The sequence below is a fragment of the Xenopus laevis genome, chromosome 9_10L (genome assembly GCF_017654675.1).
Source record: "Xenopus laevis strain J_2021 chromosome 9_10L, Xenopus_laevis_v10.1, whole genome shotgun sequence".
NCBI lineage: Eukaryota > Metazoa > Chordata > Amphibia > Anura > Pipidae > Xenopus > Xenopus laevis.
The window spans coordinates 34027839-34049908 of record NC_054387.1 but is presented as its reverse complement, the minus strand read 5'-3'; the positions used below and the strand labels follow the sequence as shown (position 1 = coordinate 34049908).

The following is a 22070-nucleotide window of genomic DNA, read 5'->3' as shown; positions in this document are numbered from 1 at the left end:
GGGGTACTCTACTCTATGGAAGAAGATGTGGCCACCTTGAACAAACTTATTCCAACTGCCTGTTCTGTAATATTTATGCTTACCTAAAACAATTAATTTTGTTACAGCTTTCCATGCAAGTCCTAATGTGTACAGGAGAAGGAGTCGAGAAATAAAGATTGAGACTGAGCCCTGTGGAATTCATTGCTTCTTGTTGCTGGTAGGTTGGCCATTCAAAGAATGATATATACATTTGTAGGCTTCTTTTATATTTACAGGTAAATAAAGTATCTGTATGGCATTTATTCAAAATATATTACTTTTTTAAATGTATTTTATAGCACTACATGTGCATTTATATCTTAGTGCAGCAGCAGGTCATAATATGGGCTATTGGGGGGGCCATCTGGAGTTTATGGCTCTGTGGGCTTAAAACTACCAGTCATTACTTCCTAATCAAATATATTACGAGTTGTGGCTTGAGTTTTTATTTACCATTATTGGGATTGGAGATGGCCACAAAACCTCAGAGTCTCCTATACTGTTCACTTCATTCAGGACGCAACCTGCTTCTCTGACACAGTTTATTAATTAATGATGCTGTTGATGTAGTAAAGTAATGCTTTACTGGGGAGTAGAAGCTTTGGGTTGGAGTGGGCTGCCCCCTGCAGGTATTAAGTATGACTGGAGTTGCTCTATCTGCTTCTATACCTCCTGGCTCCCTCCCTTTTATACCATACCGCAAGAAATATTGTTATTGTATAACATTAATGAATATTAATCACACAGCTTTTAAATAATCACAAGAAGGTTTTTAAAACAAATGGCAGAATATAGAGAGTTGGTCATTTGAAAACTCATGTCCTAAACTCATACGAAAACTGTCTGCTTGTTCTGTAAATAATGTCAATTGTGGATTCTACCAAATGCTACAAGGTGTTGTTTCAGTGATGCATTCATCCTTCTTTTTCATGTCCAGGAAGGAGCAAAAGAATATGCCATGATGAACAATCCCAGGTCCAAATGCTTGGGGAGGCGTCGCCGGAAAACCTCAGCCCAAGCTGCCTCTGGTTCAAGTACATCAAACTCTGCTGTAATGGAAACTAGAGAGGGCGACAGTGATCGAGACACCGGCAATGACTGTGCTTCTAGCTCTTCAGGTGATGTGCATATGGAAACGTGCCACACTCCTGATGCTTTTCAGAAAGTAATCTAAAGTAGAGACCAGTATAATGTTTATAGAAATGTACAAGCTGAAATAGGATATCTTCAACTATATGAATACTTCTCATTTCAGTTGATTTACAGTAGATTTTCTTGTACTACTACCCTGTCATTGACTGACTAAATTAATCTGATGTGCAAAATATTCAGTGGCACAACTTTTTTGCCTAGTTGTTTGGTATTGACAACTATCAGTGTTTGTAGATTTCCTCTGGGTATCAAAATAGAATAGGAAATATTAAAGTTAATAGACCCCTGGATCAGGATTATAGATTTCCTCTGGGTATCAAAATAGTATAGGTAATATTAAAGTTAATAGACCCCTGGGAAATTTAGCCATTCCAAGGTTGGGTTTGTTTGGCTGACCAGGTCAGTTCTCTGGTAAAGTCTTCAGTTTAATATAATGTTGCATGGTAATGTCCTACTCTTTTGCATCCACATTAATGAGGCTGGGCCTCTGAGTCTTCCTGTACATGTATCTTGGCTCCAATATCCACAGATTATATCATTGGTTTGTCCCTCTGGTGAGATGAAATATTAAAAAATCTTTCAGTAGAAGAGTAACTGCACCTGCAGCTGCATATTTTAAACAAGTGACTAGGCAAGTTCTTCTTTTCATGACATACTTATAGAGCAATCCATTTGTCTTTACTGTCTATACCTTTATACCTATGCAGTAACAGAATCAGAGAGCTTATACCCCTGAAAATGTACCTTATATGAGGTATCAAGTGCTATGCTGGAGGACCCACGTCTGCTTCAAGGGTCAAACAGTCCAATGGAGAAAATGTCGGCAGCACACTGAGAATTTGAAAAAGTGTGAGGTTTATTAAGCTCAAAACATACAGAAAAAGGGCAACATTTCAGGCCACCCAGGCCCTTTATCAAGCTTGATAATTTTTTTTAAATTCTCAGTGTGCCATTTTCTCCATTATACCTTTATACAATGTTTTTCAATTGCCCTTTTGAAACTGATTTTCCTGATATTGCAGAAGCAAATTCACGGTGCCAAACTCCTACCAAGCAGAGGCAGGGAAGCCTCAGTGGGGAGCTTCCAGACGTGTCTGAGTCCAGTGAGCCAGTGGAATGGACTGGAGCAGAGGAATCACTCTTTAGGGTTTTCCATGGAACTTACTTCAACAACTTCTGTTCCATTGCTCGTCTAATGGGCACCAAGACATGCAAGCAAGTTAGTGGGAATTATTGGATTATAAATGATCTGCAACTTATTTGAAGTTAGTCATTTCTTACCAGTAATTCTTCTGCGTGTATAGGATTTATTCTAGAAAATATACGCTATTGTTTTCTGTAGTTATTGGGAAACTGCATGAAACCCTCATTGTCAGAAAAACTTTAGTGTAGGGTCTCCAAAAGACTGAAATGTATAGTAACTGAAAATATAATTAAATCTGAACAGTGTGGACATGTTGCATAATATGATCAGGGTGTTCTTTTGTGCAATATTTTGGGACATACCACTTCGTCAGGTAGAGGAATATACCCCCAAAATATTGTTATTTTGGATCTCCTGAGGAATTGCACTTCTGCGTCAGTTAAGAATGCACATAGTCTTAGTGTAAGCAAGTAGAAAGTGCCCTGAGTGGGGATGAACTTGCGCTATGAATCTTTCATCTGGTTTTCTTTTTATTGGGGTTTCTCAAAGGTTTTCCAGTTTGCTGTGACGGATTCATTGATCTTAAAAGTACCAGCAAAGGAACTAATGAGCACTGCACAGAAAAAGAAACGGAAGCACAGGTACAGTAACGGCACTAAACGATTTCACTGCAAAGTTTTGAACAAATGTCACTGACATGTTTGTGATCATGGAAAGAAATGCATCTGCTAAGTTAGGAATTTGAAGCAATTTGTAATTAGGGTTAAAAATTAAAAGAGTGCAACACAACAACATTTGGGTGAATGTTGCACCGATTTGTTACATTTATAAAGAATAAGAGGAAAATTAAAGATTCTATTAAAATGAACTTTTCTCCCGTTAACATTTATGTCCATCTGCCTGTAGAAGCCACTGCGACTGCCAGTTCTACAACAACTAGAGGGCAACAGTGTTAATGTTTATTTAAATGACTCCAAAAAATCTGGCTTGTGACAACACAGATCTGTTTTTTATCATTTTGGAAAGAGTAATGAGTTAAGGATAAAGCAAAAGAGTAGAATTTGCTTCATCAAAAATATATAAGTACTATTGTAACATCCTTTCCTTTTCCCTGTAGATTATGGGCAGCTCACTGCCGAAAGATACAGTTAAAAAAAGGTGAGATTTTAGATGGTCAGTTTTTATTGTCTGCATCTTTTATGGCTGAAATGCTGTAAGTCAGAAGATAAGGCGAGGCACATATGTGCAACCAGCCCAGCTGATAACTAGATTTAGAAGACCATATAAAAACCCAGTTCGTAACAAAAAAAACAGAGGAACAGCTTGAAACGTTGCTGAACTTGTCTGAGCCATTGGAAAATAAAGGCTTTTTATCATTACGATAAAAGGTGCTGTTCATTATATTATTGGTTGAAACTGCAGAAATTCAAACTTTTATAGGGAATGTGAGCTGTGACAACATTCAACACTACTTTAATCTTCCTTTCATGTCTGCAGAGTTCCTGATGTAGTAATGGTGTCCTTCTAATATTTTAGTGTTCATTTTTCATTGTTTGCGCCCATTATTTTTCTCTTAGCTATTTTCTGTTCCTCCCCAGCTCTGAGCTGGCTACTAAAACATAGTCTAATTTATAGTCTCATACACACTTTTGAACCCTAGATTCATAGTGGTTCCAATACCACCTGCTGCAACCCCCTACCAATTCAATTGGTATCATTCTAATTCTGTTTGCCTTGGGTCAGAGAATATGTAAATTAATTTGTCTTAGTTTCACTTTTTATTGTTACTTTTGTTACATATCGTTCCATTCTCATGTCATGTTCTAGTTGCCGTCAGTCATTAAGAAAATTAACAGCAGATATAATGTAGATTACTATTGTTTCACAAATCTATTATGCAGAATGTTTGGAACCTTGACGTATCATGCCTAATATCTGTTTGAACACATTTGAGCCCTTTATATGTATACAGGGTTTTGTCTTACAGTGGAATAGCAAATAAAACACCGTGGGGAGTAGAATTGCCCATTTTCTGAGCATTCTGAATAAAAGGTTCTGTAAGATCTACTCAATATTACGGTCATATTTTATTTAAAGAATATATTCACTGACATTTGCTTAACAAATTTAAACACCTCCAGTGAATAGCACTTGTCATTTAAGCAGATAGGCACTTAAAAGATCATTGGTGCTTCGGTCCCATCTGGCTAGAGGGTTTAACCAGATTTCTGGAATCAAATGCTAAGGTTGTTACAAAGATATATTTCTGCAGTTCAATGCTGCTGCAAAACAGATTAATATACTATGTATTCATGACAGTAAGCTCTTACAGTACATGCAAAGACTGGGATAATGCCCTGGAAATGTCATCCAAAAAGTGTAAAGATTGACGAAAGAGGCGAATTCTTAAGACAGATCCATAAGAACAACACTCTATTTATAAGCTGGCTCTGGAAATGCTGTTGCAGTTGCATCCTCTGTTCTTGGATACAGTTTTACAAAATAAATTCACACTTCTCATTGCTAAACTAAGGATGTTAATATGAAACTGGCCCTCTGTCTGCTGCTATAACTGTTTCTATTCCCTTAGCACAGTGATCCCCAACCAGTAGCTCGTGAGCAACATGTTGCTTTTCAACCCTTTGGATGTTGCTCCCAGTGGCCTCAAAGCAGGAGATTATTTTTGAATTCCAGGCTTGGAGACAAGTTTTGGTTGTATAAAAACCTGGTGCACTGCCAAACAGAGTCTCAATGTAGGTTGACAATCCATATAGGGGCTACCAAATGACCAATCACAGCACTTATTTGGCACCCCAAGAACATTTTTCATGCTTGTGTTGCTCCCCAACTCCTTTTACTTCTGAATGTTGCTCACGGCTTCAAAAGGTTGGGGATCCCTGCCTTAGCATATGGAACATTGTTGGTGGGATTTGCCATTCAGCCACAAGAGCATTAGTGAGGAAGTCAGGGCTCTGTGCCGGCCACTAAAGACCTTCCATTCCCATTACAACAAACGCATTCTGTTTGAACGGCAATAAACCTTCCCCAGGCTGGTCATTGCCTATAGGCCTTTCAAAAGGAGTACACTTAAGGTTTACTTTTCCAGGCCCAAACCATGAGAAAACACCCCCAGGTCATTATTACTCCTCCATGTACAAAGCATAAATGTTGGTGCACGGCACACTGGTAAACTCATGTATTGACCAGTCCCAGGCCTGGGACTGGAGCACCTGGGCCACATTTCTATTTTGGTGAGTGATTTTACAAGTTTGAATTTGCTTTATGCTTAAAATGTTCTTGGTTCACATTATTACTCCTCCACCAAACTTTACTATAGGCATTATGCATTTGCCAGGTAGTGTTCAGTGTTCTTAGCATCTATCAAATCCACACTGTGAAATTCCATTTATCATTCTGCAGGACACCATTTAACTTCTCCAGCATTAAGTCCATTGGAACTGACATTTGCACCACTCCAGCCAACATTTTTGCCACTTTGCAAATGGTGATCTTAAGTTTGTTGGCCTCTGATCACCCATAGAAATCCCATGTGGAAATCAATGCAAGCCATTCTTGTGCTGAAATTGCTTGAACTCAGTAGTGCATGTTTTTAGACAGTGGCTGAATACCTTTTGGCTATGTAGTGTATATCACAAACTATGGGAGCAATCACATGTTCTGTGTACAGCTTGCAAATCATTGCAGGAATCACTCTATATACACATGCGTGTATGTCCACACAGGTAAATACTCTCACACGTATACAGTACTTGAGATAGCTTGAGATATTTATATAATACCATCTTTAGGGCTCTTACACACGGCCGTTCCGACCTGCGCTCCCCTGCGTTCCGTTTGTTGGCGTTCAGCCGCAGGGGAGCGCAGGAATAGACGCAAGTAATGATTTGAAATGGGGCTGTACTCACTCAGGCGCGTGTAGGCGCCGAACGCAGGAAAAATGCAGCATGTTGCGTCTGAACCTGCGTTCGGCGCCTACACGCGCCTGAGTGAGTACAGCCCCATTTCAAATCATTACTTGCGTCTATTCCTGCGCTCCCCTGCGGCTGAACGCCAACAAACGGAACGCAGGGGAGCGCAGGTCGGAACGGCCGTGTGTAAGAGCCCTTATAAGAGAAATGTGTGCACAATTGCACAATATATTTGGGATGTATAGATGGAATGATTTAGAGGAAAACCTGTGGCCCAGTCACTTTATCTTACAGATACAGGTATATAAGTTCATTATTCATCAGTCTGAGTTACAGTTATTAATAAAGAACAGTCCAGTCCATCAGATCTTAATCTGCATTATACAGGTGATACTGAATACATTTTTGGGAGAAGACAATTTTACTGGTGATTCAGATACAACACATGGTTCAATCATTGAAGTTCTGAAGAAGACAAGACTGATTAAATCTGCACAGAAGCCTAAGACTGTATTGGCAGTATATATAACTGGTTACAATATAGGCTTATCTATACTGTGACAGTTATTCCTACACTAGCAGCAAGCCAATCAACTCTTAAAAATGTCTTACATGAGATTAGGGTTCTATTAACCAGCACTTGGCAGCAGAGATTCCAAAAATTATAGGCGCTAAACTGCACAGTACAAAGAATGATAAATACATTGTAGGAATGGTAAATACTCTACCCTTCATAATACTGCCACACAGCCAACAAACAATTGAGGGCTGTCTAGGATGGATCTCTGTCCTCTCCCAGTTAACATGCTGGTCTAGTTCCTTATCCAATGGCTAAACTTCCAAGTTATCTTTGGGTTTCATCTGACACCAGGATTCTTATTTACAGAAAACAAAGACCACAATAGGTGCCAGTTTGGATTGGCATGATGAGTAAATCACAGTGCTTGCCATTGTAAATCTAGCGTCAACCTAGGAGACAGGGCCAAACTTTAGGAATCGGTTCCCTTTAGAGAAGATCTTATATCTATACAGTATTTTGAGGAGATAAAACCAGGAAAAGCAAGTACATTTTTGAGTTGAGCTGTATACCTGCAGGCCTGTGCTATAAAAACTTTATGGCATGACAATCAACGAAGTAGTCCTTACGAAGAAGATAAAGCTGCTGACTGTGGGGGCTTGTATTGCAGTGTATTAAATCCCCTTGACAAACGCTGCTATCCCAAAATGTTGGAGCTATTCTCATTTTTTGGTAGGTGTATCCGCTCCTTGTCATCATTTTTTGCATTACATATACATGGGTGGTATGTAGAGTATAAATACTTTACTAAATTTATGCTTTTTTGACTCAGCATTGTAGTGAGTGTTATATTGATTCTACATAAAGAAATGTTTTTTTGTATACCACCTTTGTTTTTAATGGTTCTTTGTGAGTGTGCAACCCCAATTTTATAGATTATTATGGATAATTAACCTTGATTAGTACCTAATTGTACCTGGACATTCACCCAGTTTTGTGAAGATGCTTTAACTTCAGCTAACAACTATGTTAACAAAATATACGTTTTGGTGCGTGTTGTGGCATTTAACATGCCTCATGGCTTAATTTCTAGCATGTTTCATTGGAAATCCATCTTTGCACTCCTGTGGCTTTTCTATCAAGTTACATTAGGAATCTCCATAAAACTTAGCATGTTTTTTATTGGCCTACTCATAGGTTAGGGAGCTTTCAAAAATCAGTTGTGTTTTACAACATCAAGAATATGGTTAAATGATGGAAAATATCTGTTTTATTTTTGTATGCATTGTGAGTTATTTCAAACATAGGTTGAATTCCAAGGGCTTATTGTGTCAGACAAAGGGTCTTTATGAATTGCAGTGAACAAAGCAAAGTAAAGAATGGAAATAATGGAAGCTATAAATTAAGGTGGAGACCAGCGGTGTTAGGCAGTGTAATGGGAGCAGGTGCAAGCAGCATTGACATTTTATCTTGTATGAAAGAGGAGATGGTCTTAAAGGTGGTGAAAGAAGGTCTAGAGATCTATGAAGAATATTGTGGCATATTGAATTGGATTAAAAGTGGCTGGAAAGAACCAAAGAGAGGGGAGACATCAGTGGTTAGATTTAGTGCAGGGGTGAAGAAGGTTGCAGTTTCAACATGGTCTTGGGTGGAAAAAATAGACATAGATATCAAGGAGGAATTTGGTTCTCTGGATTGAGGTTAATTGTATCTTAATGGCTGTTTGTCTTCTTTTCAACCGCTGTGTTAGGATGGAAAAGAACAGTTGCCCACTGTGGAAAATGATGAGCCAGTATAACAGCAATATCGGTTTTAAGAACGTTTTTGCTTACATTGGAACTGGACAATCTTTGCTCTTACCCACACCTCCATACATATTAACCATTATAAATCATGTCTTTATGTTAACTTAGGGATGTGGCACCCTGGGATACTTATACAATCATGGGCTTCCTTGCAGATTTAATCAGCCAGAACTGGGTGCCAGAACTGTAAGTACTACACTGCAAAATGGTGGGAATATTCCCTCTTAAAAGTGCATTTATCAGTTGCTTTCTTGTATTATTCCAGTCTGGATTTGATGAACTGAGCAATTCTTTATTCATAACCTTAGCTTAGAATGCTGACGCTAGTGACATATATATATGTGCCGGCAGTTATAGTTGTTAGATCTTGGTGATCACCAATCCGTTTACATCTGTTATTCATAAACACAAAGTATCACATCATCAACTAAAATGTGCTGGCTAAGATAACACAACTCCAAAGTCCACCAACAACTTTTCAGCTTGTGTTTACATATTTCAGCTTGTGTATATATATTTTTGACTCCCGAGTTGTAGGTGCTTTGGAGTTGTGTACTACTTTACTCACAGTGACACAAATCCTTTTTAAAAATGTGTTACATTTTGTTTTCAGCCAACTTTTGTTAGTTTGCACAACATGCTTTGTGTGTTTACCTTTAGTATAATGTTATTAATGTTATGTTTGTTTTATGGTAGGGCATGGTGGTGGATAACACTATTTTCATTCTATGGCAGACCTTTTCCTCGGTGTATGGGATCTGCACTGAACAAATATACCTGCCTATCATCTTGTAAACGCCAAGACAACTTCTGCTCTGTATAGACCCAGCCTCAGTACCACGTTGTTTATGGTCAAATATTTGTTAGACTGTGTCGGTTTAATCATAATTTCAGGCTTAGGATTCAACTGCAACACAAGCATTGCACATAAGATAGGTCAGGATATTCAATAATTGTTCTAAAAAAAGTGCATTTCTAAAGAAGGGCAAATATTTACTTGTAAACAATCCTGTTCCTGTTCAACGCATCTTAAGTTTTCCTTTACATTTTAAGGGAGTTTGCATTGGTTGAAATTTTTTGGAAACCATGACTTTGGCATTACTAATTGTAAAATTCATTCTGCCACTCATCAGATAATTCTGCAAATCAAGTGTACAATTACCAGCCTTGTGACCACCCGGATCACCCATGTGACAGCACATGCCCCTGCATCATGACTCAGAACTTCTGTGAAAAGTTCTGCCAGTGCAACCCAGATTGTAAGTAGGAGACTACCAGCTATTGACGACGGAACGGCCTATCTTTGTCTTAAAGTCTTTATTTGACACCCTTTTTTGACATTATCTCATTCTGCTGGGCTTTTGTAAAAAGGAAATCATGAAACCATGATACTCATATAAATCATTTTTACAGTGTTATGCAACTTCTCACCTTGAAGTCCCTCTGTTTTCCAGAGAAACTTTATACCACCCTATATTGAAAGCAGAGGGAATTCATGTTCCAGAATCCATCACTCCCCAATGGACAAGGTGAGGGAGGGGTTGCATCACATTGCACAGGGGAAGGAAAATTAGTCGGCGCAAACCCCCCACCCCCCCTCCCGTTTGTTGCCCACCCTCCCTCCTCCCCCCTGGCCTACCCGTCCCGCTGGGCAAATGCCCCTAACTTGTTACTCACCCTTCTGCGCAGGTCCAGTCCAGGGAGTTCACAGACGACATCTTCTTCCACGCGATCTTCTTCCTGCTGTGAACGGCGCATGCGCAGTAGGATCATTTCGGCGTTACGATCTACTGCGCATGCGCGTGACTTTTGGCGCATGCGCAGTAGATCCGTACCGGCGAAATGATCCTACTGCGCATGCGCCAAAACGCTGTTCACAGCAGGAAGAAGATGTCGTCTGTGAACTGACTGGACCTGCGCAGAAGGGTGAGTAACAAGTTAGGGGCATTTGCCCAGCGGGACGGGTAGGCCAGGGGGGAGGAGGGGCAACAAACGGGTGGGGGGTTTGCGCCGACTAGGTTTCCTTCCCCTTTAAGGATGCGAGGAAATAACAGTATCATGGTTTCCTTTCAGTCTGTGGGATATTAGATATGTCTGCATTAATAAAAAAAAGTACCTTTATGATTATTTTTGAAAGTTCAAATAGTGTTTGTGCGCATTTTCTACCTATGCCCAACTGAATGGTCTTATTGTTTTGCTTTAGAAACCATGCATTTAAGTACCAATAATACTTATGAAGGTAAACAATGTACCTTTTGCTGTCAAACTGTAAATAACAATTTCTTTGATAGGTCAGAACCGATTCCCAGGATGCCGTTGCAAAACCCAGTGTAACACCAAGCAGTGTCCATGTTACCTTGCTGTACGAGAATGTGATCCAGATCTGTGTCTGACATGCGGCGCATCGGAGCACTGGGATTCTAAGGTGGTGTCCTGCAAAAACTGTAGCATCCAGAGGGGACTGAAGAAGGTATGTTATGGCTCCATTTGCTAAGGAGGAAAGTGAATATTCACACAAGGGGAAGTATTATTTCCAAAGTTGTTTTTGTTGTGAAGTTCTATTTGGCACTACATTCTTGATCACTGGCCAAAGGCCAGATTATGACTTTTGTTCATAACGTTGTCGTGAGTTTTGGAGCAAAAAAAAACTCAAATTGCATTTAGCCCCCAAATTTAAACATTGATAAATCAGCCCCTTAGAGTAGCATCAAATTGCCCTTTAAATAACAAAAAACACAAATTTCTTAATTAAACCCATCAGCGCTGCACAAAATATTGGCGCTCTATAAAAACATGTTAATAATAATATACAAAAAGTATGTTCAGTACATGCTCTGTGTATTAAACAAGGGGTTATACTGTCCCTTTAATCAGAGCCACGGTTGAACCTTCACATGCTTTGTTTTCCTCCAGTATGACCCTTCTCCCCTTGTAATCCTGAATCACTGCTCATGCTCAACAGCACCTATGACCAGAGTTAGGCACAGTGCATATGCTACACCCTGGGCTTAGAAGAGGAAGGTCACACTGTACACGAGACTGTACTATATGATACACCAGTGATACAGTAAACCAGGAGGGAGAGAGGGAGTACCCCTATTAAAAATGTGCATTATTCAATTTCCTCAAAGTGGGTTGCCATATGCTTTCTAAATAATTATTCTTTCTGCCTCTTCTAGCATTTGCTGTTAGCACCGTCAGATGTTGCTGGGTGGGGGACCTTCATTAAAGAGTCTGTCCAGAAGAATGAATTCATCTCTGAGTATTGTGGTGAGGTCAGTGCTCATGTTTTTATTAAATACTCAAATCATGTTTCTTTTGAAGGCCAGAATGTATCATGAGCATGCTGTTTACCCGTGCATCACTCTCAGTATACTCTTGCAGGTGCCTCCATGGAATGTACACTAAGGTTTCCTCAAGGTAGATTATGATGTACCAGTAGATTTTGAGCTGGTGACTAGAAGATTAAAGCAGCCCATTATTATCCACAACTTCATTAGATCACCCTTCTGGGTGTGTAACTTCAGATTTGTAAAACCCCATTTAAATACAACAATAAGTGATTTCACTGTGATGCAATGAAACCCATACCCACTTAAAATGACTATTCTGGGTCAAGCAAGTAGAATAAAACTCTAACATTGCACAAATTGGAATTTTGATAGGCTTTTAGGTGTATCCCTTGCAACATAAAAGGGATTGTGAACAACAGGGTGTACCATGCTATGGTGACCTTCAGATATACAAATATATAGCTGGAGTTTTCTTGCACAGTATTTATGTCATGTCTACTTATATTTTTAGCTGATCTCTCAAGACGAAGCAGATCGAAGAGGAAAAGTTTATGACAGATATATGTCCAGTTTTCTTTTTAACCTCAACAATGGTAAATCGTTTATTTTGTCTTCTAGCACGTGTGTCCAGGGTCTCCTTAAATCGTCCCTTATGTGTCATGGGCCTAACCTTTATCAAGTGCCTACTTGACTCTTTAGGGTGGTGGTACACGTGCAGATTCAGGGAGAATAGTTGCCCAGTGACAAATCTTCTTTTTTCCTCGTGAGGCAACTTTAAGCGAAGAATTGGTTATGTATAAATTATATAGTTTCCCATTAGCATCTAATAATGCAGCACCTGGGAAATCCTCATACTGTATAATGATGTGTATGACTTTTTTTTAAATGCTATTATTAATCCTATTAATGTTCTCTCTTTTTTCTAGATTTTGTTGTTGACGCTACACGTAAAGGAAACAAAATCCGGTTTGCAAATCACTCTGTTAATCCAAATTGTTATGCAAAAGGTATGTCAAGCATTGTCTTACACTCAGGATCCATGTCAGTTATGGCAAAATAATGTTGCTTCTGTCTCATATTATATTATTATATTATTGTCATCATTCATACAGCACCAGCAAGTTATACAAGGATTTATAATAATATTACAACAAAAACATTGCAACTGGAGAGAAATTGCTGTTCACAAGAGCTTACAAACCAAAGATGAGAAACATCTGACACATAAATTTGCTAGAGAGAAGGGTTTGTTAGATAAGCATCCTGAAACATGTGGGTCTTCATTAAGGATGCACTTTTGGGATTCGGCCAGGATTCGGCCATTTTCAGCAGGATTCGGATTCCGCTGAATCCTTCTGCCTGGCCAAACCGAATCAGAATCCTTAAAATCGTGTGACTTTTCGTCACAAAACAAGGAAGTAGAAAAAAAATTTAGCCGGGCACTTTGTAATCGGCTCTCTTTTTCCCTCCCCTTTGCTGATTTGCATATGCGATTCGGATTCAGTTCAGTATTCGCCGAATCTTTCACAAAGGATTCGAGGGTTCGGCCGAATAATATATATATATATATATAGTGGATTCGGTGCATCCCTAGTCTTCATAGGCTATGGCAGGGAATTCATGCCTCCAAACTGGGAATTGAAAAATAAGAACCTGCTTTGAGGCCACTGAGAGCAACATCCAAGGGGTTGGTGAGCAACATGGTGCTTGTTAGCCGCTGGTTGGCGATCAAGCATTGGTAGCCAGCTGGAAAAGAAAGAGAATGTGAGTGGATGAGAGAAGGATGGATGAAAGCAACAAGATTTGTGAGGGTTATAACTATGCTTGTAAAAGAGAGAATGTGTGTGAAATATAGGTTTTTTTGGAGAAATGAAAACAAATGGTTTTGGGAAGTTTTAGTAACAATCTGTGACCTTGGCTTGTACCCCAGCAGAGATACCTGAAGTAGAGAAGTAGATCTGGCAGTTAATTGGCAAATATGTTAGTGAAATCCGGGTAACTCAGTCAGTTTACCTAGAGATAGGGTGTGCTTGAAGATCATCAGTAGGGAGTGGGAGCGAGAAGATAGTAACACAAAAATCTTAATTAAAAGAGCTATTAGAAGGATAAGGTTCAAATCATGGGCAGTGTTATAAATGTTACTAGAGTACAGAATACCCGAAAGTGATGCTTTGCACTGGTTGCAAAGAGATTTAAAAAAATGTTATTGGCCAGTGTTATGGGTGAAAGTGAACTGAAGAGCACCATGTATAGATATCACTAAAGGAGAGATGGACAAGTTGAATAAAGACAAGCATTTTGGAGGAAAGAGAAAGTAGAAATTCAGGATGGTAGTCTGTGTGAAAACTGTGTTCATACCAGGGTTTTTTGCATGCAAAAATTACATGCATAATTAGAACATAGTTGCATATATAGTTAAATCGGGTTGAAAAAGACAAAAGACCATCAAGTTCAACCCCTCCAAATGAAACCCAGGATCCATACACACACCCCTCCCTACTTTCACATAAATTCTATATACCCATATCTATACTTACTATAGAGTAGTATCACAATAGCCTTTGATATTATGTCTATCCAAGAAATTATCCAAGCCACTCTTAAAGGCATTAACAGAATCAGCCATCACAACAGCACTTTCAATGCCCACCTCCATGTCATTAATAAACAAGTAGAAAAGCAAGGGAACAAGTACAGAGCCCTGCGGTACTCCACTAACAACACTGGTCCAATTAGAAAATGTTCCATTTACCACCACTCTTTGTAGTCTATCTTTTAGCCAGTTCTCTATCCAGGTACAAATACTATGTTCCAGGCCAACATTCCTTAATTTAACCAGTAACCTTCTTTGTGGCACTGTATCAAATGCTTTAGCAAATTCTAAGTAAATCACATCCACTGCCATCCCAGAATCGAGGTCCCTGCTCACCTTCTCATAAAAATAATTTAAGTTAGTCTGGAAAGATTTATTATGTATAAAACCATGCTGGCACAAACTCACAGTATTATGATTTGCAATGAAGTCCAGTGTCTTATCCTTTATTAACCCTTCAAAAAGCTTTCCTACCACTGCCGTCAGACTAACTGGCCCATAATTTTGAGGCTGAGAACAGGACCCCTTTTTGAATAGCGGCACAACATTAGCAATTTGCCAGTCTCTTAATTAAGTAAAGAGGTTTGGCAATCACAGAGCTAAACTCGCTAAGTACCCTGGATGAATACCATCCGGCCCCGGACCTTTGTTTATCTTAACATGTTCTAGTCTCTTTTGAATTTCCTCATGTGTGAACCGTGCATCATTAGTTGTATTACTAGAATTAGTTCAGATAACAGTTCAGAATCTCACCTTTTTTTTGTTCTCAGCTGACCCCCTCCCCCACTGATATTATGGGTCCCACCCTTTGCTGCTTCATTTTTTTACTATTTACATATTTAAAAAATAACGATTCGTTTTACTGTGTGCTGCAATATCCTTTTCCATATCGATTGCAAGATTTATTTTCCTCCTTGTACCTTATAAATATTTTGGCTGTCCCAGCTAACTTGAAAGCCTTAAAAGCACGTCTTTTTTTACCCACCTCAACACAACACTTTTACTGAACCACAAAGGTTTTGCTTTGCAACAACGTTTTTTTGCTCTTGGAAAGAGACAACTTTTTTCTAATTTTGGTTCTGTACATTACCACAATGAATTTTAAATGAAACAACTCAGATGTAGTTGAACTGCAGACTTTCAGCTTTAATTTAGTGGGTTGAACAAAAAGATTGCATAAAAATGTGAGGAGCTAAAGCCTTTTTTTAACATAATCACCTTATTTCAGGGGCTCAAAAGTAATTAGACAAATTAAAAAACTGTAAATAAAATGTTCATTTCTAACACTTGGTTGAAAACCCTTTGCTGGCAATAACAGTCTGAAGTCTTGAACTCATGGACTTCACCAGATTCTGGGTTTCCTCCTTTTTAATGCTCTGCCAGGACTTTAGTGCATCCGCTTTCAGTAGCTGTTTGTTTGTGGGCCTTTCTGTCCGAAGTTTAGTCTTCAACAAGTGAAATGCAACTCAATTGGGTTCAGATCAGGTCACTGACTTGGCCATTCAAGAATATTCCACCTCTTTGCTTTAATAAACTCCTGGGTTGCTTTGGCTGTATGTTTTGTGTCATTGTCCATCTGTATTATGAAACGCCTCCCACAGTTTGACTGCATTTAGCTGGATTTGAGCAGACAGTGTCTCTGAACACCTCAGAATTAATTCGGCTGCTTCTGTCCTGTGTCACATCATGGATAAACACTAGTGTCCCAGTGCCACTGGCAGCCATGCATGCCCAAGCCATCACTCTGCATCCGACAGTTGTGTCGCGTCGGATCAACGCTGCGACTTCATCCAACATTTCTATCCCTTACCTTATTTCCGTTGCGTGCGTTTTGTTGCAGCGCGCCGGATCATGCCGAAAACATCCGTGTAGTCCTACCCTAAGGCACTGATTTATCAGAAATCATGCTGGGGTTTTTCTTGATTCAAAAAATAAATTAATAAGTATTTTCAGAGACCTCGAATAGTCAATTTATTATAGGATAAAACACTAAAATCATCAGACAAAAACTCGGCAACTAAAAGCTGTGAGGTTATATCGAAGTCAATGGGAATTTTTCCCCAGTTTATGAAAACATTTGAAATTTCAGCCCCATTGAAAAAATTGGACATTGATATTCTCGCTGGCATGCAACTGTTTTTTCTACAAAAAAGCGCACTGGAATATTTTGTTTCGTTTTTTTTTTGTTTAAGTTAGTAGATTTTGATAAAACTGCCCCTAAAGGTCCCCATAGACGCGACGATTCTTCTTGCCGAACGACCGATTTTAGGGAAGTCCGACCAATCCTTCGAAATTATCGTGCGGTTAGTGGTATTCGAACGATCGTACATCTTACGATTTTTCGGCCGACATCTGTCGGGAAATTGATCGGCCAGGTCAAAAAATCTTTGTCGGCCCCAGTGCAATCTCTCTATATTTGCAGGGCCAAGCAGGCAGCTCCCCTTTGTTTTCCTGGCAAATTGGTCTTTTTAGTTGATGGTAAATTCGTACGATCGTACGATCGTTCTGAGAAGATATTGGTCTCACGATCAGGATCTGATCTTTTAAAAATCTCAACATCTATGGCCAGCTTAACTGTTTGTAGAAAGTTGATTCAGGGACAGGTCCCATTGCCCTTTTGCAGTTAAGCAGAATTATTTTTCTCCTGTGAGGCAAATTGGAGAGGCTTTGGGTGGAGTTTTGCCACGTTCCTCTAGATCTGCTAGATGTTAGGAAGGATTAACTTGGTGAACTGGATGGATTAGCAGTTTCTGCAGCCGCACCATGTAACATCTTGCAAACAAACACAAAACGCCTTCTTCATAGTCAGTCCTATACTGACTTTTTTTAAACAGGAAACTTGCACCACTGATGGTCAAGGTATTCCTTTCATGAAAGCTCAGAATAATACTTATTTTAGGCAACAAGTAGATCGGCTGCAATCTAGGCAAATAATGTAAAACTGAATACAGCTTTTCTTATCATTTTAAGTGGTTATGGTGAATGGAGACCATCGGATTGGAATCTTTGCTAATAGAACAATACAAGCAGGAGAAGAATTGTTCTTTGATTACAGGTAAAATGGTGCTATGTTTAATGGAATTAAATGTACAGTATATTGATGTAGCCTTCCCCCATTTAAATTCAAGCCCCCCACCTGGTATCCTATAGCTTGGTTATTAATGTTTGGTGTTTTATATGCAGATACAAAACTCATTGTTTTCTCAAAGCTGTAGCATATGCATGGTCACAACATCATTTCAATTGGGTTCTTCAGTTGGATGTGTTGACCAGCCTGTAACCCCCATGTTTTCCTTTGGGTTAAAGGAGACATTTTCTGTAAAAAATAAGAACGTACCAGTGCATTATACTCGACGAATTGTGCTTAAAAAAGTAGTGTTTCAGGCTGATGTATTGAATATTTCTGCAAAAACCCTAATAATCCCTCCCTTCCACTTCCTGCTCCCTGAATTCCCAGGCTGTGCAGGGGAGCCGGCTGCTCTCAGCTCACTGCACTGTAGGACAGGAACCAATCAGCAGCAAGCAGGACCTGGTAGGGAACTGAAGCTTGTCTATGCTTGTGTGACTGCAGGGCTGTGATTGGCAGTCCCCCTCCTACTGTGCTTCTGGTAGGGACCGTTATGACACGCCCACCCCTCATTTGAAACACAGACAGGGTCCAGTGAACATCTATAGGGAGCACTAATAAAGGGGCGATTTTTAGATATTTTTTAAGATAATATTAATTTTAGCACCATATAAAAGCAACACCATATATTATAATTGCCTACAAAATTATGTTGTTTTTTTTTTTCATTTATCCTATATGTCTCCTTAAAGACTAAAAAAATTGACATCTACTTAAAGTTTGGGTCTGGCTTGGGTTATTGCCCAGCTACAGCACACATACATTTACAATTGTGCACTAGAGTTGGATTCCAGGTAGCTTGCCTCCTTACTGGTTGGATAGTGTTTCTAGAGCCCACCTTTTCTGATATATTCTCTGGTGTTAGCTTAGGGGGCGAGGCTTGGGTCTTCATGTCCTTTTTCAGCCTGTGGGTTTGAGAAGGCACAGGATAGGATGGCGCACACACTAGCCTCCAGGTTCTCTAGTAGGTTTGTGTGTTATGTACATCACTAGAGAATAGTGGCTGTTTAAGAAGTGTATTATATTTGCCTGATTTCTTTTGCAGATACAGTCAAGCTGATGCCCTGAAATATGTGGGCATTGAACGAGAGACTGACATCTTGTAATGTTATCAACACTTTATTGTTTCCTGGACTTCGTCACTGCAACTTGTGAAGATGCTGTTTGTTGTTGCCTCATTCTATTTTTTTCTTTGCAATTCCCTTTGAATGCATTGGGGTTGGATGCCAGAAAAATTCCTGATGATGCCAGGCATCAGTGAGCTCTTATGTTTGCTTAACCATTTGCTCTGCTGTACCATTACCAGTGTGAATCCCGCTTAATGTAGCAGAGAGAAGAAATGCAGCGAAGTAGAGAATGAATGAGAGAAAAAATAAGGCTAAAAAAGACCTGAGAGAAAAAAAGGGAAAACAAACAAGAAAAAAAGTGATCAGAAAAGAGAGGGACTATTTATAAGAGTAGACAAAGAAAAAACTCTTTTGAAGAGTGGACCCATGATCTAAAAGTTTGTGCTAGTCACTTTGGGACTGACACCCGAGTCTGACACTAGATTGTAGTGAAAAGAACTCTCTGCACACCAATACGTCGACCTTTGTGCTGTAAAACAACTTGTCTACTCTCTGCACACCAATACTTCTACCTTTGTGCTGTAAAAACAACTTCTTGTCTGTCTGTTGCTAATCTTCTATTATTCTGGGTCCGAAATCCTAGGATCGTACATGAGGCTAAATGTCAGATTGTAGCACTGATCACAGATACATGTTAGGCAATAGCTGGTAAATAAAAACAGGAGGTAGGGAATGCAGTTACCAGAAACGGTAAGCTCATTGTTGCTAAGTTACTCTGACCATCATTTTAAGGCTACTTCTGTATGTTGACATCACCTGTGTCCATGTGTATAAGCCTCACAATCCCCCCAAAAATACATTGAACAGAGAAGGTGAACTATTAAGGAAGTCAGATGAAGCAGGTTGCTGAATGGGAATGAAGGGGCAGGCAGGCATGTGACTTAGATAGAATCCAGAAGGGATAGGCTGTCATGGAGAAAGGGACATTGGTCATGTCATGATGTGGAGAGAGAGGGGAACAATCAGGTTGCCATGTCATTGCGCAGTGAAGGAGTCTGCAGCCTTGTAAGTGATTGGGTGTGGAAAGACGACAGAATTTCAAGAGTGGGAAGGGAGTAGACATTGACTGCCATGTAACTGCATGGGAAAATGAACATGTGGCATATCATAGAGCAGGGGATGGAGTCTTCATGTCAACTAGCAGGGAGTAAAGAACTGTTGGGCATGTCACCAAGCTGGAAGGGTGTAAGCAGCAGACAGAAAGCTGGTGGAGAACAGAGAGTAGATGCTGATGGACTAAAGTGTGGGGGGCAGGGAAAATAATCATGGTTTTGGGGTGTAGGATACTGTAGATGTACTGAGATGCTGACTGCTTGTGGTGGGGAACATACTTTCTTTTAGAGGTGTTAGGAGGACCAAGAGGAGATTGATCAATGTACTGCATTTCATCTATAGCTTCTTGCCACTGTCAGTAAATAATTGAGCTAAGTGGCAAACTAGACATAGGCCATCAATGTGGATGTTAATGAGATGCATGTCTAGTATATAGTTTTTACTTTCTGTACTTCTAAAAGTCTATGGCTTTGAGGGCAATGATAGCAAAATGTGGGCCTGTGCTCACCCATTAGGAGAAGACCACATAAACTGACCATTGGTCTTCAGCAACTGGATTTTCTTATTTGCCCGGACAATTTTCAGCCACATATTGTTCAGATGGGCATCAGAAAGGCCCCATACATTGGCTAATAAGCTTGATCTTAATAGGCTGAGCTGGCACACATCCGGCCATGTAGTAAACTAATTTTGAGTAAGAACTGTGTGCCTGAATGATATTGCTATAAAGTGTCAATATATATATAGTGATAAAGATTCTAATACAAGTATGGGATCCATTATCTTGAAACCTGTTATTCAAACAGCTCTAAATTACGAAAAGGCCTACTCCAATCGACTCTACATTTTTTAAAATGATTTGCTTTTTCTCTTTAATAATAAAACAGTAACTTGTACTTGATCAGAACTAAGATATAATTAATCCTTATTGGAAGCAAAACCAACCTACTTGGTTTATTTAATGTTTACATGATTTTGTAGTAGACCTAAGGTATGAAGATTCAAATTATGGATAAATAAACAGGTCCCATGCTTATAATTACTTTGAACAGGGTTGGTGAACTATTAAAGAAGTCAGAGGGAGCAGACTGCAGATTTTAATCAAACATGATGCTGGTTTGTTAACTATTGGGAAATGTCTCAACCATAGCCAGTGATAAGGCGCCTGCCATTTATATGATTTATATGTGTACATGCAACTATGCAGAAAAAAAAGAAGTGTATCCAGAGAAAAAAGAAGTGTTAACAGAATAAGTTATACTCTCACACGAAAAAATGTCATTAACCCTGGAGGGTCCAAATATTGCAAAGGCACATTTGAATGTCTGATAAGCTAAAATATATGTATGTTTTAAACTGTTGTTGTCCATAAGAAAAAAAATTCTATATATTTAATTCTACAAATCTGTATATGAATAGGCTTGTATTGATATGCATGGTTATAACTTTGTATCTGGTGTATTCAAAGCTGGTGTAACAATTTAACCCGTGCATTCTTGTATTCATATTGTCATCCAATTAAATGGTAGCATTTAAGAGAACTTGTCTTATTGTGTATCTTTTAGCAGTTCCTGAGCAACACAGGGCTATTTGGTATCACGATTGGACCATGGAAACTGGCAGGTTGAACAATGACACCTATAAGCAAGTTTGACTCATTAAGGCTCCTTGCACACTGGCATTTCTCACCCCAGTGGGAGTGACCAGTGTATAAATTTATTTCACTCATAATGCATTTCTCTATTAGTTAGGAACTTGTCAAAGATGTATAGGTCTACTATATAATCATTTGTCATGTTAAATTCTATTTATATCCATCCCTTTCACTGTTTATTGACAAACAGTCTGGCCATTAGCTGTTGTCAAGCCAGTGACTTGTTTCTGATGTTTACCCTAATGTCGCTGTTAGAATGGAATGCCACCAAGGCCAGAACTAGGGGAGGCAAAAGAGGCAGCAAAAAAAAAGAAAATGACTGCATCCCTGCTACCACTGCCCTGAATCTGAAACTGTTAACCGGAATGGGAGAGGGTGAGCAAGCAGAGGAACATCAGTTGCAAGTGGCGAGGTCTGGAGTTTACAAGTAGAAGGGGTAGTGAGTGAACAGGCAGGGGGGAACCAAGGGACTTGGAGTGCGCGGGGCACCAATAGGTTAGAATACCCTTCAGCCTGTCTCTGAATGCCTACCCTCCAGCTCCTTCCAGTTCCAGTTATTTTATATAACACAATGCTATTAGGGTAATAAGCAATATGGGTCTGAGCGATGCTGCTGGTAGAGCTAACTTAGAGCTAACTTGCTGAAAACTGCAGA

General features: G+C 39.5%; 1 protein-coding gene across 3 annotated transcripts in view; it reads left to right on the top strand.

Annotated features, from left to right (window-relative positions):
* The window catches only part of ezh1.L (enhancer of zeste 1 polycomb repressive complex 2 subunit L homeolog), a 39805-nt gene extending 20860 nt beyond the window's left edge, over positions 1-18945 (top strand). For all 3 annotated transcript variants that reach the window (XM_018235146.2, XM_041577354.1, XM_018235147.2), the window contains exons 11-22: positions 108-199; positions 959-1139; positions 2196-2392; positions 2867-2958; positions 3435-3475; positions 9702-9827; positions 10860-11038; positions 11748-11843; positions 12373-12454; positions 12788-12868; positions 17425-17509; positions 18627-18945. In XM_018235146.2, coding sequence (XP_018090635.1) covers positions 108-199; positions 959-1139; positions 2196-2392; positions 2867-2958; positions 3435-3475; positions 9702-9827; positions 10860-11038; positions 11748-11843; positions 12373-12454; positions 12788-12868; positions 17425-17509; positions 18627-18687 — 1313 coding nt within the window. In that variant the 3' untranslated portion in view covers positions 18688-18945. The remainder of the gene's footprint in view (positions 1-107; positions 200-958; positions 1140-2195; positions 2393-2866; positions 2959-3434; positions 3476-9701; positions 9828-10859; positions 11039-11747; positions 11844-12372; positions 12455-12787; positions 12869-17424; positions 17510-18626) is intronic.
* The last annotated feature ends 3125 nt before the right edge of the window (positions 18946-22070 follow it).